The 15,318-nt window shown below is 48.5% G+C and overlaps 1 protein-coding gene across 2 annotated transcripts; it reads left to right on the top strand.

Moving 5' to 3' along the window:
- The first annotated feature begins 6,828 nt into the window (after positions 1–6,828).
- On the top strand, positions 6,829–14,776 carry Tp53inp2 (tumor protein p53 inducible nuclear protein 2). 2 transcript variants are annotated; one of them, XM_051192530.1, is made up of 4 exons: positions 6,829–6,978; positions 10,143–10,317; positions 10,859–11,027; positions 11,440–14,776. In XM_051192530.1, exons 2-4 carry the CDS (start codon positions 10,194–10,196, stop codon positions 11,693–11,695), a joined length of 549 nt encoding a protein of 182 aa, XP_051048487.1. In that variant the 5' UTR covers positions 6,829–6,978; positions 10,143–10,193; the 3' UTR covers positions 11,696–14,776. The 2 variants fall into 2 exon arrangements, with proteins under 2 accessions (XP_051048487.1, XP_051048479.1); XM_051192522.1 differs by having other exon boundaries at positions 10,739–11,027.
- The last annotated feature ends 542 nt before the right edge of the window (positions 14,777–15,318 follow it).

Genomic DNA, 15,318 nt, shown 5'->3' with positions numbered 1-15,318 from the left:
GCAGACATGGCGGAAGCAGGGTGAGCAATAACCAAGCCACGTAAAAGAACATAAATTTAAGAACATAGGTTAATTTAGGTTATAAAAACTAGTTAGGAACAAGCCTCTACACTAAGGCCAAGCTTTTATAATTAATCAGTCTCTGAGTTATTATTTGTGAGCTGGTGGTCCCAACAAGACAACTTGTCTATAGTGGGACAAGACTGTGATCCTAGCTACTCAGGAAACTGAGGCAAAAGGCATGAAAGTTCAAGACCAGCCTAGGCAACTTAGAAACACTGTCTTCTAAAAATAAAAATTCATGGGGCTGGAGAGATGGCTGAGCAGCTAAGTTCTTCCAGAGGACCTGAGTTCAATTCTCACCATCTATCTACATCAGATGGTTTACAACTGCCTGTAACTCCAGCTCCAAGGGATCCAACAGGCCTCCATGAACATCAGGCATGCATGTGGCATATATTTACACACACACACACACACACACACACACACACATGAACCTTAAAAACTACATTTCAAAATGTGTAGTACACTACCACTTGTGTTTAAAGGGAAGTGATAATCTTTCTTTTTTTCTTTTTTATCTTTCTTTTTTTTTTGGAGACAGTTTCCCTGTGTATCTCTGGCTGTCCTGGAACTCACTTTGTAGACCAGGCTGGCCTCAAACTCACAGATCCGCCTGCCTCTGCCTCCTGAGTGCTGGGATTAAAGGCATGCACCACCACCTCACATCATTTACACATGTACATGTTTTCATATGAGGAGGATATTTTTTTACGTGGTCTCACCAGGGACTGGTAAGGGCAGTCTCTGATGAGTGGGAGTACATTGTAAAGCAGGTGGTAGAGGGAAATAACCCTATCCCTTTTGTTCTTTGACCCTTTGAATCACTGGTAGCCTATTTGTTTATTTTAGAGGCAGTGTCTCATAGAGCCCAGGCTGACCTCAAACACATGTAGCTGAGGATAACCTTAAATTACAGATCCTTCTGCCAGACCCATCTCCCAAATGCTGGAAACACGTCTGAGCCACCACAGCCTGTCTCAAAACCATTTTTGTTCAACTCAAGGAGTGAACATTCTCTGAATATAAGGATAGTGCTCACTGTCCCACCCTGTTATCTAACACTTCATTTCTGTCACCTCCGAAGCACTGGCTTTTTGGGGTTGGGAGATAGGTTCTTGGGTAACCCAGAATGCAAACATCCTACCACTGTGCAAGCGGAGGAATGTGCAAGCGGAGGAAGCCATGGGGAGCAAGCCAGTAAGCAGCACTCCTCCACGGCCTCTGCAGCAGCTCCTGCCTCCCTGTTCCTGCTTGAATTCCTGTCCTGACTCACTTTAGTGATGAACAGCCATGCTGAAGTGTAAGCTGAATAAACTCCTTCCTCCCCAGCTTGCTTTGGAGACATTTGCTTGTTTGTTTGTTGTTTTGGTCACAGTGTTTTTGGTCATGTTGCAGCAATGGAAATTCAAACAGACCCTCTCTGAAACCCTTCCATCTAGAAGTTGTATTAGTTTGCCGGGCATTGGTGGTGCACGCCTTTAGTCCCAACATTCAGGACGCAGAGGCAGGCAGATCTCTGTGAATTTGAGGCCAGCCTGGTCTACAAGAATTAGTTCCAGGACAGGCTCCAAAGCAATGCAGAGAAATCCTGTCTCAAAATACCAAAAATAAATAAATAAATAAAAGTTGTTTTGATTCATGGGGTTTTATCAAAAGGACAAAAAGATGTTTTCTTTTTTTCTTTTTTTTCTTTCTTTTTTTTTTTTTTTTGGCTTTTGACTTTTGGTTTTTTGAGACAGGGTTTCTCTGTGGCTTTGGAGGCTGTCCTGGAACTAGCTCTTGTAGACCAGGCTGGCCTCAAATTCACAGAGATCTGCCTGCCTCTGCCTCCCGAGTATTGGAATCAAAGGTGTATGCCACCACAGCCTGGAAAAAAAGGTGCTTTTCACACTTAGGCTTGGTAATCCTGAGTTTTATCTCTAAAACACACTTAAAAGTGGAAGGACAGGAGCTAGAGAGATGGCTCAGAGGTTAAGAGCACTGGCTATTCTTCCAGAGGTCCTGAGTTCAATTCCCACCATCCACATGATGTCTCATAACCATCTATAATGAGTCCTGGATCCCTGTTCTGGAATTCAGAGAGCACTGTAATGAATATTTTTTTTTTTAAAAGTGGAAGGACAGAACCAACTCTGCAACTCTGTCCTGTGACCTTTACACATGTATCATGGCACACATATCCCCATAAGTAAATACAGAAACCCTCATGTTCTGAGTCTCTCCCTAAAGGATAAGTGTTTACTGCTCAAAGTTGATGTTGATAAAGCCTCAGTGGCTAGATTTAGGAAAAGATTTCCTCCCTCTCAGTCTTAGTTTCTTGAACAGTAAAAATAGAACAACTATATTATTTGCCAGGTCCATGGCATAATCATGTAATATCAGCAGCTTGGTAGGCTGAGGCAGGATGATTGTACACTCAAGGCCTGCTTGGGCTAGAGAATGAGTTCAAGCCCACCCTGGGCAGCTTTGGAAGCTGCTGTCTCAAAAGAAAAGCGGGGTGGGGAGAGGATGTGACTCAGAGGTAAAGTGCTGCCTAGCATGCACGAGGCCCTGGATTCTATCCCCCCATATTGCCAACAAAATAAAAAAGAATCTGTCTCTACACTTGAGGGTTTCCTCTATCTGCCTCAGTCTCTATCTTAAGCAAGCATTAGGGAGAAAGAAGTGGGGAGTGGCCAGCATGCTGTCACCACAGACTGGCTCATACCTGCTGTGCACATTCAAGGTCCAAGGAGGGACACACCCAGGCTGATACATCTCAGCCCTTTAAAGTTGAAGCCCAAGCTAGTCCCAAGTTCTCAGGGCATGGTAAGTACAAGCCCAAGGCCTAGACACAAACACAAGGGTGGCCTCTTGACCTCCAATCTTAGTGCCCATAAAATGAGGCAGATGCTCATACTTGGGAATGAGTGGGAATGAGTTAGATAGGTTAGATGGGCATGGGAAGCTGTAGTCCCATGGGTGTGAACTCATATACACATGTGTGTTTGTACATAGATATCATGTACACACATGGATGTCCATAGGAATGGTACTTTGATTGGGTGTAAAACATCAGGGCGGACTCCAGCATTATAGTTGCTATTTTTTTCTTTAGAGAGACATTTTACAAGTATAGGTGTTTTATCTGCGTGTATACCTGTATACCACATGCATGCCTGGTGCCCACAGCAGTCAGAAGAGGGCATCATATACCCTGGAACTAGAGTTGCAGATGGTTGTGAAGCACTGTTCTGGTGCTGGGAGTCAAACCTGGGTCCTCTGGAAAGGCAATAGTACTTTGAAGCACTGAGCCATCTCTCCTGCTCCATTTTGTTTACATGTTTATTTTGGCAGTACTGGGGATTGAAACTAGGGCATCAAGCATAGGGGCAACCACTCTCCCACTAAACCACAGCCACAGCCCCCTTCTGATAGTTGCCAGGCCCAGGCTAGAGTCCCAAATAGACTGGAATTTGGCCTAGTAGTTTGAACACTGGGTACAGCCAATATTGGGAACAGAATCCAGGTCAATTAGGGTACCAGAGTGTATGCCAAGAGCTGTATTCTCTAGACTTGGGGAACCAGAACTTCATGCTCCTACCAAGGTAGAGGGTCCATGGAGAGACTCCTATGCCAGACACTGAGGGCTTCAGGTTACAGCTACTAAGCCTTTGATTAGAACCTCTATACATCAGATCTGTCATATAGGTTGACTGGGAAAATATATGGACAAGACTCTTTCCTTGGGATGTCAATCTTATGCTTGCTTAGACACATACACACAGGCATCAATACTTGCTTGTTAGTTTTTAAAAAATATTTAAGATGGATGTTTTACCATGTTTACAATGCCACAGGAGGCTAGAAGAGGGTGTTGCATCCTCTGAAAATAGTTAACAGACACTTGTGAGCTGCCATGTAGGTACTAGGAATCAAACTCAGTCCTCTGGAAGAGCATCCAGTGCTCTTAACCACTGAGCTGTCTCTCCAGGCCAACTTGTTATTTAATTAATAGAGAACTAGAGAAATGGTTCAGTGATGAAGAGACTTTGCAGATCTTTTAAAAATATTTTTAATTTTGTGTGTATGTGTGTTTTTCTTGCATGCCCAGCTGTGTACCACATGCATGCCTGGTGCCCAGAGAAGTCAAAAAGGTCATCAGATCCCCTGGAACTGGAGTTAAGATGGTTGTGAACTGTCATGTGGGTTCTGGGAGTCAAATATGGGTCTACCAGAAGACCAGTTATTGCTCTCAACTGCTGAGCCAGATCTCCAGCCAGATTAAAAAACAAACAAACAAACATGTATTTAATGTATATGGGTACTTTGCGTGCCTGTCTGCAAACCAGAGGAGTGTATTATAGATCACCATGGGATTGCTGGGAATTGTACTCAGGACCCCTAAAAGAGCAGCCAGTACTCTTAAATCTCTGAGCCATCTCTCCAGCCCACCCAGCCAGAATTATTTTTAATTCAGTTTCTCTGAGTATGGTTACACATGTCTTTAATCTTATGGGGCAGAGGCAGGTGGATATCTGTAAGACCAGGCCAGACTGATCCACACAGTGAGTTCCAGGCCAGCCAGAGTTACATGGTGAGACCCTGTCCTCAAAATACTGAGAGAGAGAGAGAGAGAGAGAGAGAGAGAGAGAGAGAGAGAGAGAGAGAGCATTGTATACTGACTCACACTGTCACCCAGGCTGCCCCTAGGCACCGAGTAGATAGAGCCACAGGTGCAAGCTGTACACTCAGCTACTTACCATTTACTGAGCAAACACATGACTGTCCATCTAAGCAATCTCCGACACATGAATAGGGCAAGAGTGGATTCCTCTGAGAAGCCATGGAAGCATTTTGAATACAGGAAATAATTTTAGAAAGGCATGAAAGAGGCAACCCAAGAAGAGGGGAGCACTTAACCATGGAGGTGAGAGAGTTTTGAAAATACAAAGGCGTTTTACTAGTACATGGTACACTGAGGAGGAGGAAGACAGTGCTGGAGAGAACACTGTCTGGGCTATGAAGAGCTGCTATGAATGCTGTTGGGATTGGGGAGCTTTGTGAGAATATGAGGTTTCAGTGCAAACAAGTGGTGTGACAGGAAGGCCATGTCAGGGATTAGTTTGTCAGCAAGGAGGTCAAGGGAGGGTGTGGGTTAGTGGCAAGTGGCTATGCTAGGCAGAGGCTCAGGTTTGCACAAATGAGGGCATGTTGGAAACCCTGGTGTAAGGGACACAGTGCCTATTGCCTCCCCTTGAGCCTCTGGGTATTGTTTTCTGGCTGTCCTCTGCCAGGCAGGGCTCAGTCCTCTTTTAGAGCTTTCTGGCCAGGCTGGGGCAGGGTTCTTGAACTCATCAGAGCATGGAGCTCTGAACTAGCTCCTGCTGGCCAAATGGGCAACTCTCAGAGCCTCATCTACCAGATCTGTTCTACTTAGAGATTCAGAAGCTCTAGCCTGGAAATCCCCAGAACCGGTGTTTGCAGTTTCTTCCCAAGTGTCTCGCAGGCCATTGCAAGAACTTGGGCCCCAGAATTTTGGGGATGAAGAGTCTGAAGAACTCTCTCTAGTGGCCCTAAGTTTGAATACGTGTGTGTGTGTGTGTGTGTGTGTGTGTGTGTGTGTGTGTATCAGCAGGACAGACAGACTCACGGCCCAGAGTGGTAAGGATTTACTTGGCATCACACAGTTGGGACACAGAACTGGAGAGACTTCGGAATCCTGGAGTTCAGACCCTCTGGTGCAGATGGAGTGATCCTGCTAGTTAAACTCCTGCCTCTGCCATTGACTACAGCTTAATTATTTTGGGAAGTTACTTAGAATCCCCTGGTCTGCTTCTTCAACTGTAAGAGGATACTACCTACCTCTTTAACGTGAAGATTAGAAAGCAGCAGAGTGCTTGGCATATGGTAAGTGTTCATTGTCTCCCCTCCCCGTTTCCTGAGTCTCCTGCAGTAGGCCAGGCTGCCTTTCATCTCTTGAACCACAAGTCTACCTACCAATCGCTGGGATTACAAGCGTGTGCCTGCCTGTATTGTTTTTCCATATGTAAATCAGGACCAACAATCCCTGTTGTCACTCCTCTGTCCCGTTCCGGTAGCAACGTGGACTAAATAAGGTGTGTAAACGTCCAAGGGCCAAGCTGTCTCCAGGCCAATGTTTATTCAGCTTAGAGCAATTTCTTTCCAAGGCCCACTCTGATCAAATTTCCCGTCAGCCCCATCAACTCCCCCACACTCGCAGGTGCTCCTTTGTAACTGCGGAAGGGGAAAGGTCCGCTCAAGCCCAGGGGGAAAAAAAGGAGATCTGGGAAAATAGAAAACGTGTGGGGATGAGACGAGACAGAGGAGGGATAGCAGACAAGAAGGGCAGTGTGAGGAAGACCCGTAAAGGACAGATGGAGTGTAGTGGGGGTGGAGGGGTCCTCCCGTACTAAGATGCAGATTAGTAAGGGATGTGCGGAGCACTGGGGCAAGTGAAAGATCAAGGTTATGTGCAAAAAGAGCAGCGAGATCGAATCCTTGCAGAATGAGGGGGTCGGCATCAGTGCGAGGTGACTGGGGGGCAGGGAATCTGGGCCGTCACCTCCACTCAGTCGGAGGTTCGGAGCGCAGATCGCGGACTGCAGCCACCGGCTGGCGAACCGCGGAGGGGCGGGGAAAGACCATTCGACGCCCGCGATTGGCCCCCGCTCCGACGGCCGCTGACGCGAGCGGGCGGGCCCCTTTGTGACGTCACAATCAGCTGTTGGAGCGTTCGGATTTGTGCCGTGAGCCCCGGCGCAGCGGCCGCAGCAGCTCCGGGCGTCCGATTGCGAGCCCCGCTGTCTCCCGGCCAGTCCCCGGTATGCGGCCCCGGCTGTGAGCACCGACGCCCCGGGGACGCCCGGCCGCACAACTACCTCAGCGCACCGGTTGCCGCAGCCGCCCCAGGTGAGTCCCGACTGCGGGGCTGGGGGCTCAGGGCGCCCCAGGACACGCCCTGCGCCCCCCTCTCCGGTTCTTTGTCTGTCTCCGCCGGCGGCCGCTGGAGCTGCATTCTCGGCTCTCTATTGGCTGCCCCAAGCCGGTGGGCCATGACGTCGCCTATTTGCATATGACATTGAGACGTCACCAAGGCCAGCCCCGCCTTCCAGGCTTGCTTGGGTGCTTGTCCTCTGGTGACCCGGTGGGCGCTGTGTCGAGTCCGGCCCAGGGTTGAGAGGCGTTGAAAGGCGAGCGGGACCCGAGAGGACTCGGCGGTTTCCCGGACTGATCTAGAGACTGGGGTCGGGCCTCTCATCTGCTTTTTCCTTGAGACCTGAGGAAGGGTCAGACGTCACAGCTCGATCTAAGTTGAGAGGGTGGTCGGTGGATAAAAAGGCTTCAGTCTCCGGGTCCCTGAGACAACACCAGATGGCAGCGGATGCCCAGTCTTCAGGCTCCGCCTCCCCAACATAATAACATCCTTCTAATCCCTGACATGTGTGCAAAGATTTAGTTGATGTCATTTTCAGCCTACAAATATTGAGGGTCTTAAACCCCATTTTATGGAAAGGGAAACTGAGACCCAGAGAGACAGCTTACTGGAGGTCTCAGCCAATTAGAGTCACACTTAATGAGTGACAGGTTCCTTAGCTGTGGGCAAATGCATAGTACAAGCCCAGTTCAATTAACCAGCTATATTATCTATCTACTGGGGGGGACCCTACCTTGTGCTTAGCACCACCCCAGTTTGTTATGGTTTTTCAGTCTTGCCTATTCTGGCATTTTTCCAGGAGGTCTCTGAAGATTGGGTCTGTTTCAAGGCGACCTTCTCTGCCTTCTCTCTTAGAACCCAATAAATTGCTGTCTCCCAGCTGTTTTGACCACAGAAAGGTGAGTCACTAGTTGCCAGCCTCCGGTGTCTCCAGGGCAGATGTTATTGAGAATGAGTTGGGAGTTCCCTTTATTGGCCTCTCATCACCTTGTCAGATCCCAAGCTGTCAGCTGGAGGAACCAGACCTTCCCTAGCTGTCTAGAGAGTCTGCTTCCAGAGGAGCAGAATGTTTTGTTCTTTCCAAGTGAGTAGATATGGAGGCTGGACCTGGATCCTCTTCCCAGGCTGGGGTTTGTTCTAGAATGGCCTGGGTTAGGGGTGGCTTAGGGCTCAAGTGCTATTCTGGGCACAGCTGCTGTAGTATTAAGGGAAGGTTCTTCTTGGAGTGGAGCCAGGAAACTGAGAACCAGGAAGCCAGCAGGCTAAGGAAGAAAACCCAGGAGGCTCTCCTTGTGGTCAAGGGGGAGAAGAGTGGGCTGTCATAGCTGGCTGGTTGTTGCCATCTCTCCTGGCTGTCACTGACTCTTGTATGATCTCCACCAGAGTTTCTCTGCGGAGCCTCTTACCTCCCTCAACATGTCACTAGTTGAGGTTCCTTACAGGGTCTGATACAGTAGGAACCCTAGGAAATACACATTAAATCTTGACACCAGGATCTCCACATCTTTCTGTGGATAGGCAGAAGGGTGATGCCTGGATCAAGGCACTAGTCAGATCTCCCTGATCTCCTGCACACCCTTATATTCTTGGACATTATCTCTAAGGCTTTTCTGATTGTGTACGCTCTGCACTGCCCCACCACTACTAAGCTGTAGCTTTTTGGATAGTTATTGCTTTGAGGTCTCCATTCCTAGAACAGGGTGCTTCTTCCTTGTCTTGGTCCAGGGAAGGACTGTCTGAAGGCTTGGGTCTTGGTCCAACCCTTGTGTTTGTCCTTAATGGCTCTTTGGATCTGATTGCTTCCTTCTTCCATCATCCTCTGCCACTGACACATTGTTTTCCTAAGGTCAGGCAACCCAATATTCTTTGTCTTAGCCAGAGATGCTGTCCTTGAACAAGAGTCTGGGGAAAGGGGCTTAGAGTGTGGTGGACCTGTGGGCATAGGATCTTACACTTCATCTGGAAGACACATCTAAGGGTTGTCCAATTCCATGGCAAGATTGTAGCAAGAACCATGAGGTTTCTATTAGCTAGCACTTTTCAAGCCACACAAGGTCCTATGACTATTCTTTATCTCTGGGTCAAAGATTGCCTGTCAGAAAACCTTCATGAAATCCAATATCTTTTCCCCCCTAGAAACACACCTAGACGGCCATAGTTACCAAGCTAAAAATGTCTAGATAGATACCCAGAAAAGACAGGAGTAGACTCTAGGGATTATGGAGCCACTAGTTACCTGGATTCAAATCTACCTGTATCTTTTACTAGCTGTGAGACTTTGGACTAGTTGCCTCACCCTTTGAGCCTTGTTTTATTTCTCTTTTTACCAGAAAAAAGAGTAGTTATTCTCTGTCCCTTTCTGATCCTTTTGGCAGGAACTCATATAGCCAAGAACTGTTTTTTTTTTTTTTTGTTTGTTTGTTTTTGTTTTTTAGGTAGGGTCCATGCAGCTCAGACTGGCCTTAAACACACTATGTTGCCTAAGCAGGACTTGAACTACTGATCCTCTTGCCTCCACCTTACTAGAATGACCGATGTGGTTTATCATGTCTGACTTTAAACTTTTTGATCCTCTTGTCTCTATCTCCCAAGTACAAAGATTACAGGCTTGCACTTCATACCTTGCTCTGTTTTGTTGTGATGACTGTATAAGGTGAACTAAGTTGCTTGGGATGGTACCTGACATATGAATGTTAATTTTATGATGATGATAGTAGGGGCAGTTTCTTTCCTCAATGGAAATTTCCTATTTACTTTTCAGAGCTGTTTCATCCTCCAGAGACCTTCCATGGCAAAGCCTGGTCATATATATCACCTCTTCCGAATTCCCAAAGCAACTTGTAGCAATAGCAGATTTATTAGCTTATTGGACACTTCCTGTGTGCTCAGGCACTGTTTTAAACATAAGTGTTTAGCTCATTTGATTCTTATTAGGGTGTTATTATTGTTGTTTGACAAATAAAACAAAGACACAACAGTTTCCTAAATTCACACAGGAAAGCCTACTGACTGCAGAAAAGCACACACAAGGGGCTGCCCATGCATTATTTCTACTGAGAGTGCCGGAACCCTCTGTCCCCGAGCCACCATCAATGGTAGACTTCAGCCTGTGGTTCTAATGGCTTTCTATGCTTCCCAGGGTTTTGCACTGCCATAGGGCGCCCCCTTGAGGTCGCTTCACCCGCTGACCATGTTCCAGCGCTTTACCAGCCTTTTCTTCAGCACTCCTTCGCCTCCTGAAGACTCCAACTGTCCCGGGGCCTTCGTCTCAGAGGAGGATGAAGTGGATGGCTGGCTCATCATTGACCTGCAGGGTGAGGTCTGAGTCAGGGGGCCAGCATTCTGATTCCCGAGCCTATGAAGGCATCATACGGACAGGGAGGCATAGAAGGGGAAGGTGGCTATTTGGGAATTAGAGCCCCCCCCCCCCCAGGCCTACTGGGCAAAGTGAAGTTGAGGCAGTGAGCTTAGATGTGAGGTTACACAGACCCTTCTCCTGAAAGCCCTGTTTGTCTCCTGGTTTGTTGGGGGCATATACCTGGGACCCCCCAGGGCGGCAGGGTAAAGACCCTGGCCCTCAGGTGCTCTCTGGGCACGATGCACAGGGGCTGTAGGTCTGACTAACGATGACCTTTCTCTCCCCATCCCCTGTGTCCGGTGTGTGTGTGTGTGTGTGTGTGTCCCACCAACCCCCCCCCCCTTCTCCACTTGGCTCCCCACTCCCACATCCTATAGACAGCTACACAGCTCCCCCAGATCCTGGGGCCTCTCCTGCTCCCGCAGGCCGCCCTCCACCCGCGCCTTCCTTGATGGACGAGAGCTGGTTTGTTACCCCTCCCGCCTGTTTTACTGCAGAGGGGCCCGGTCTTGGGCCCGCACGCCTCCAGAGCAACCCCCTGGAGGACCTCCTCATTGAGCATCCCAGCATGTCTGTTTATGTCACCGGCAGCACCATAGTGCTGGAGACTGGGCCACCTTCCCCTCACCCTGATGCTGCCTTGCCTGATCAGGACCTCAGTGATGGGTGAGTGGGCAGGCTAGGGCCTAGGAGCCTAGCAGGGGGAGTGCCCTTGAAACAAAGGGCGGGCCAAGTGGGTAGTCAAAAGGGATCGCTGATGGAAGAGAGGCGTGGTCTTGTGGCTAAGATGGGGCTTGGGAGAGTCTTGGCTCAGAGGACTGGGACCAACCTGCTTGAATTGATAAGCCAGAGCACAGATTGGGGCTTATATTAATTGGGGGGGGGGATAGGAGTGGAGCCCCCTCCCTATCCAGTCTAGTTCAGTGCCTCAGGGGTAGACTCTAAGAAACATCTGTAACTGAGACTGAGGTAAGAGTTGGTACCCTTCAGTTAGGGCATCATGTGCTCTGTCAGGAAGTGACAGGGTAGGAGACTCAGTCCCCAGTCTCACTCTGACATTTGTACTCTGTCCCTGCAGAGAGTTGGCGCCTGCCCGCCGGGAGCCTAGGGCCCTGCACCACGCAGCTGCTGCTGCTATGCCTGCACGAGCTGTGCTGCTGGAGAAGGCCGGCCAGGTGCGGAGGCTCCAGAGGGCCCGGCAGCGGGCAGAGCGCCACGCCTCGAGTGCTAAAGTGCTGCAACGGCAGAATCGCACCCGGGAAAGTCGTTCGCGTCGGCCCAAGCACCAGGGCAGCTTCATTTACCAGCCGTGCCAGCGCCAGTCCAACTACTGAGCGCCCTTGCTGCACCTTGAATCCCGCGCAGTCTCCTGGTCCCATCTGCCTCCTCTGCAGCAGCCAGTGTGCTGCTCGAGGGGCATCTAGGGTCTGCCTGCTTCCATCTGGACACCACAGCCTCCCTCCTTCCTAAGTGTTTGAGGTGGGATGATGGCCCTCTACTCCCCTGTTTTCTCAGTTCCTGGACTTCTAATTCATCTGCTAACCTCTTTCACCCAGGGTCATCCTCCTCATCTCTGTTTCTGATTCCTCACCATCACACTCCCCACTTCTACTCTCCCATGCTCCCTTTTCAGACCCCTATTCTAGTCTCCTGCTTTTTCACGTTTGTCCTTCTAGCCCATCAATTTCTAAGACCCTCCTCTCCCACCATGACCTGGCACACTCTCCACTTTGGGCTCTTACTCTTTTCCGTTAGGTATTGCTCCCGCCCCTGTTCCCTTTTTCATTCCTGGCAATTCCCTCCCAATCCTGACCAGGTACAACCTGCCAGGCCTGGGCCATTGTTTTTACCCTGTAGGTAGGTGTCAGGCTCAGTGTTTTGATTTTAGTTGTCCCCTCTCCACCTGCCCTGGGGGCTGAGCTCCTTAGAGCTGCTTAGGCCTGGAAAGTTTAAGTATGTGGAGGACAGTGAGATGTAAGTTAGATAAGATGAAGGGAATGGAGGGAAAACAGGCAGCCTATTGGGAGACGCAGACAGTGACAGATGGGTTGAGAAACAGTAGGGAGCAGGGCATCGTGGGAGCTGGCACTGTGCTGGATCAGAGGAGCTAAGCCCTGGTCTTAGGCCTGAGCCTGGAGTCTGCCCCCATTTCCTTTCCCTATAATCCTGCCTTCCAGGATTTCCTGGAATCTGTCCCCCTTCAGGAGTACCACCCCCTTCCTGGTGAGTCTTGAGGTAGAAGGGCTTGAACCTTGCCACCTCCTTGACATGCCACCCCAGGAGTAGAAGCTGGGTAAGGCCCCATCATCCTGGCCATCTTTGTCCATATGCCCAAGGTGCTAGAATTAGCTTAGGAGAGATGCAGGCCAGAGGGCTTCCATGCAGGGAAAAGGGTTCATACTCTAAGGCAAGAATGCAGAGGGTTGATGCTAAGGAGGATACCTTTGGGGTAAAGTGTCCCCAGACTGACAGCTCTGTCTTCATCTTGCCTCTGGCCTTGTATTTCATATTTTGCTCAATGGCTGGTTAATAAATACTCCTGGGTAGGAGGCCAGGAGTTTCACTGTTCCAATTCCCAAATTTTTCTTACAGAAGTCCAGGACCTTCAAGGGGCTTCTTAATGTTTTCTCACACACTCTTCCGGAGTTCCCTGTGGTCTTTCCTCCCTTTCTAGTCAAATAGCTGGAGTAAGGGATTCTTGGGTAGAGCACAGGAATGGGGTAGCCAGCTTCTTCCTTCTTGTGGTGGGGCTCAGACACCAGCAACAGCCTCTTGGGATGCCCCGAGTCCTTTCATATTCTTTGTAGCTGTCCTTTTTTTAAGTGTGTGCTCTTCCTTCCTCAAAACTGTTAGATTTCCTGTTACATAGTAATACACGTCTTCCCTTTCATTTCAACTCCAGGGTTTCCAGGCCTCAGAGCCAAGCCAGGGTTGGAGAAAACTGCATTCCTCTGAGGGTAACAGTAACCACTCTCTCTGATCCTTTCTCACCAGGCTTCATGTGGGGGTGGGAGAAGGGAGTTCCCAGGATGGGAACAGAGGAAGCCCTGCTAGGGTCCCCTAGCCCAAGGATAAGCCAAACTATACGCAGATCAAAACCTCATACCAGCTTATTAGGGCCCTAGTAGTTGATACCCTTGTTCCTGTCCCAAGTTCTTCAGTGACAACCTAGTACACTTACTCTTCCTGCTATCCTAAGGTCACTTCCCAGCCAGCTTAGGATCTTTAGCACTTCCAAGAGCTAAAACTCCCTCCAGCACTTCTTGTCTATTCCTCACTGCCAGATGGGGCCTAGGCTCAGTCCTGGGCAAGTGCCCATGATCCTGCTGCTGTGGGAAATTTGATAGGGCATTTGGCTCAAATTTCAAAAGACCTCGCTCCTGACCTGTATTTCTAGAAGCTCCTGTTGTTCTAGAACCCTCCAATCTCTCATCTGACTGGTTGCAAGGCTTATTTTTCTTTTGTACTTTCCTATAGATTCTGTAGCATTTGAGTGTGGCAATATTTTAATTGTGTATAGATTTCTTAAGAACCAACACTACTAAGTCTCCTGCTAGCCTGCCTCCTGAAGCATCAGACCTTGTCATACTGTATTGACTGTGTATGTGCCTTTCACCTTGAGCGTGCTTCAGGATTTTTTTTTTCCTTAAACCACAGAACTTGAATACACAAGGGAACCAGAATTCACAAAGTCCTATGCAACCTAGACAGGAGGAGGTTAGAGAGTCTGTCTTGACTGATTTCAGAGACCCTAGAGAAATTTGTACCAGTTTGTATTAATGTCAATATTACCAGCACTTTGCCAAAACTAAGGATGTCAGAGGGACCTGTTTTTAGAGTGAGTCCCAATTACATCAAAGGGCAACTTCCAGCTTTCTCCAATAAGTCTGAGTGGTTCTCTTGAGCTGGTGTTACTTTCTAACCTTTGCCAGTCTAGCCCCAGCAGGGCACTATGTGTGTATGAGTGCTGTTTGGTGCTGTATTGGAGTATGTCTGCTCCCCAGCCTGGAACCCTCTGATCAACTTGCTGTGACCTATAATGTCTTAGGTGCAACAAGGACCCTACCAGAGCTCCTGGGTGGCTTTCAAGATCCATGTAGCTTTGTGTGAGGGGACTGAATGCAGACAAACCACAGCCTGCTCTAATACCTTCTTACCCTACCACCTAGTTCCAAATGGAACCAACAAGTTGAGTGCAAATCTGTTGGGTGTTTTGTGTTGAGACTGGCTGAAATGAAAAAATCTTTGACCGACCATGTTGTGATGTGTCGACAGACTCAAGGACACAACCACCTCGACCTGGTCATGTGGCATGCCTGTGTATGTGTGTAACAGGATTCTGAATGTTAGATTGTAATGCTATTCCTGTATGGGAGAAAAAAATAATATAAACAAATAAAAATCTATTTAAAGCACATTATGCTTTCTGCCTGAGTTGAGCTAAAGTCTGAGAAACACTATAATCTCAAGTATATTCAAGACAGAGGGTGTTATTATTAGGTTGGCTTTGGCTCCAGTTTGTCATACAAGAGAGGAAGAGGGTAAGTTCGTTCTCTGGAGAGAGACAATATAGGGTTTGACTCATAAAATATTTTTAGAAAATCCTTGTAAGACCTATGAAGACACCTGAGGTACAGGCATGGAAATGGAGACATTGGCCATTCCTTTAGTTCCAAGCACTGGATTAGGTGACAAGTGCCATCTGTGTTGCTGATGGTGTCTTGCCCCTAAAAATCCTGGGTGCCTTTGATGCAGGGCTGGTTCTACTTTCTGAGACCATGTCTTAGGTAGCCCAACTTGGTCTCAAACTCTCTATGTAGCTGAAGATGATGACCTTGAACTTATGATTCTTTTTGGTTCTCAATTTATAGACCAGGCTGGCCTCAAACTCAAATCTGCCTGCCTCCACCTTCCGAATGCTGGGATTTACAGCATGTGATACACTGCTTGGTTAACT

Source organism: Phodopus roborovskii, unplaced genomic scaffold (genome assembly GCF_943737965.1).
Source record: "Phodopus roborovskii unplaced genomic scaffold, PHOROB, whole genome shotgun sequence".
NCBI lineage: Eukaryota > Metazoa > Chordata > Mammalia > Rodentia > Cricetidae > Phodopus > Phodopus roborovskii.
The sequence above is the reverse complement of the archived record's forward strand: the minus strand, read 5'-3'. Positions and strand labels throughout refer to the sequence as shown.

Excerpts from the sequence above, each read along its gene's own strand:
- Tp53inp2 (XM_051192522.1), top strand. The coding sequence starts at position 10,194 with ATGTTCCAGCGCTTTACCAGCCTTTTCTTCAGCACTCCTTCGCCTCCT. Across the intron at positions 10,318-10,738 it reads GCTCATCATTGACCTGCAGG|ACAGCTACACAGCTCCCCCA; the intron begins GTGAGGTCTGAG and ends CACATCCTATAG. Across the intron at positions 11,028-11,439 it reads GATCAGGACCTCAGTGATGG|AGAGTTGGCGCCTGCCCGCC; the intron begins GTGAGTGGGCAG and ends CTGTCCCTGCAG.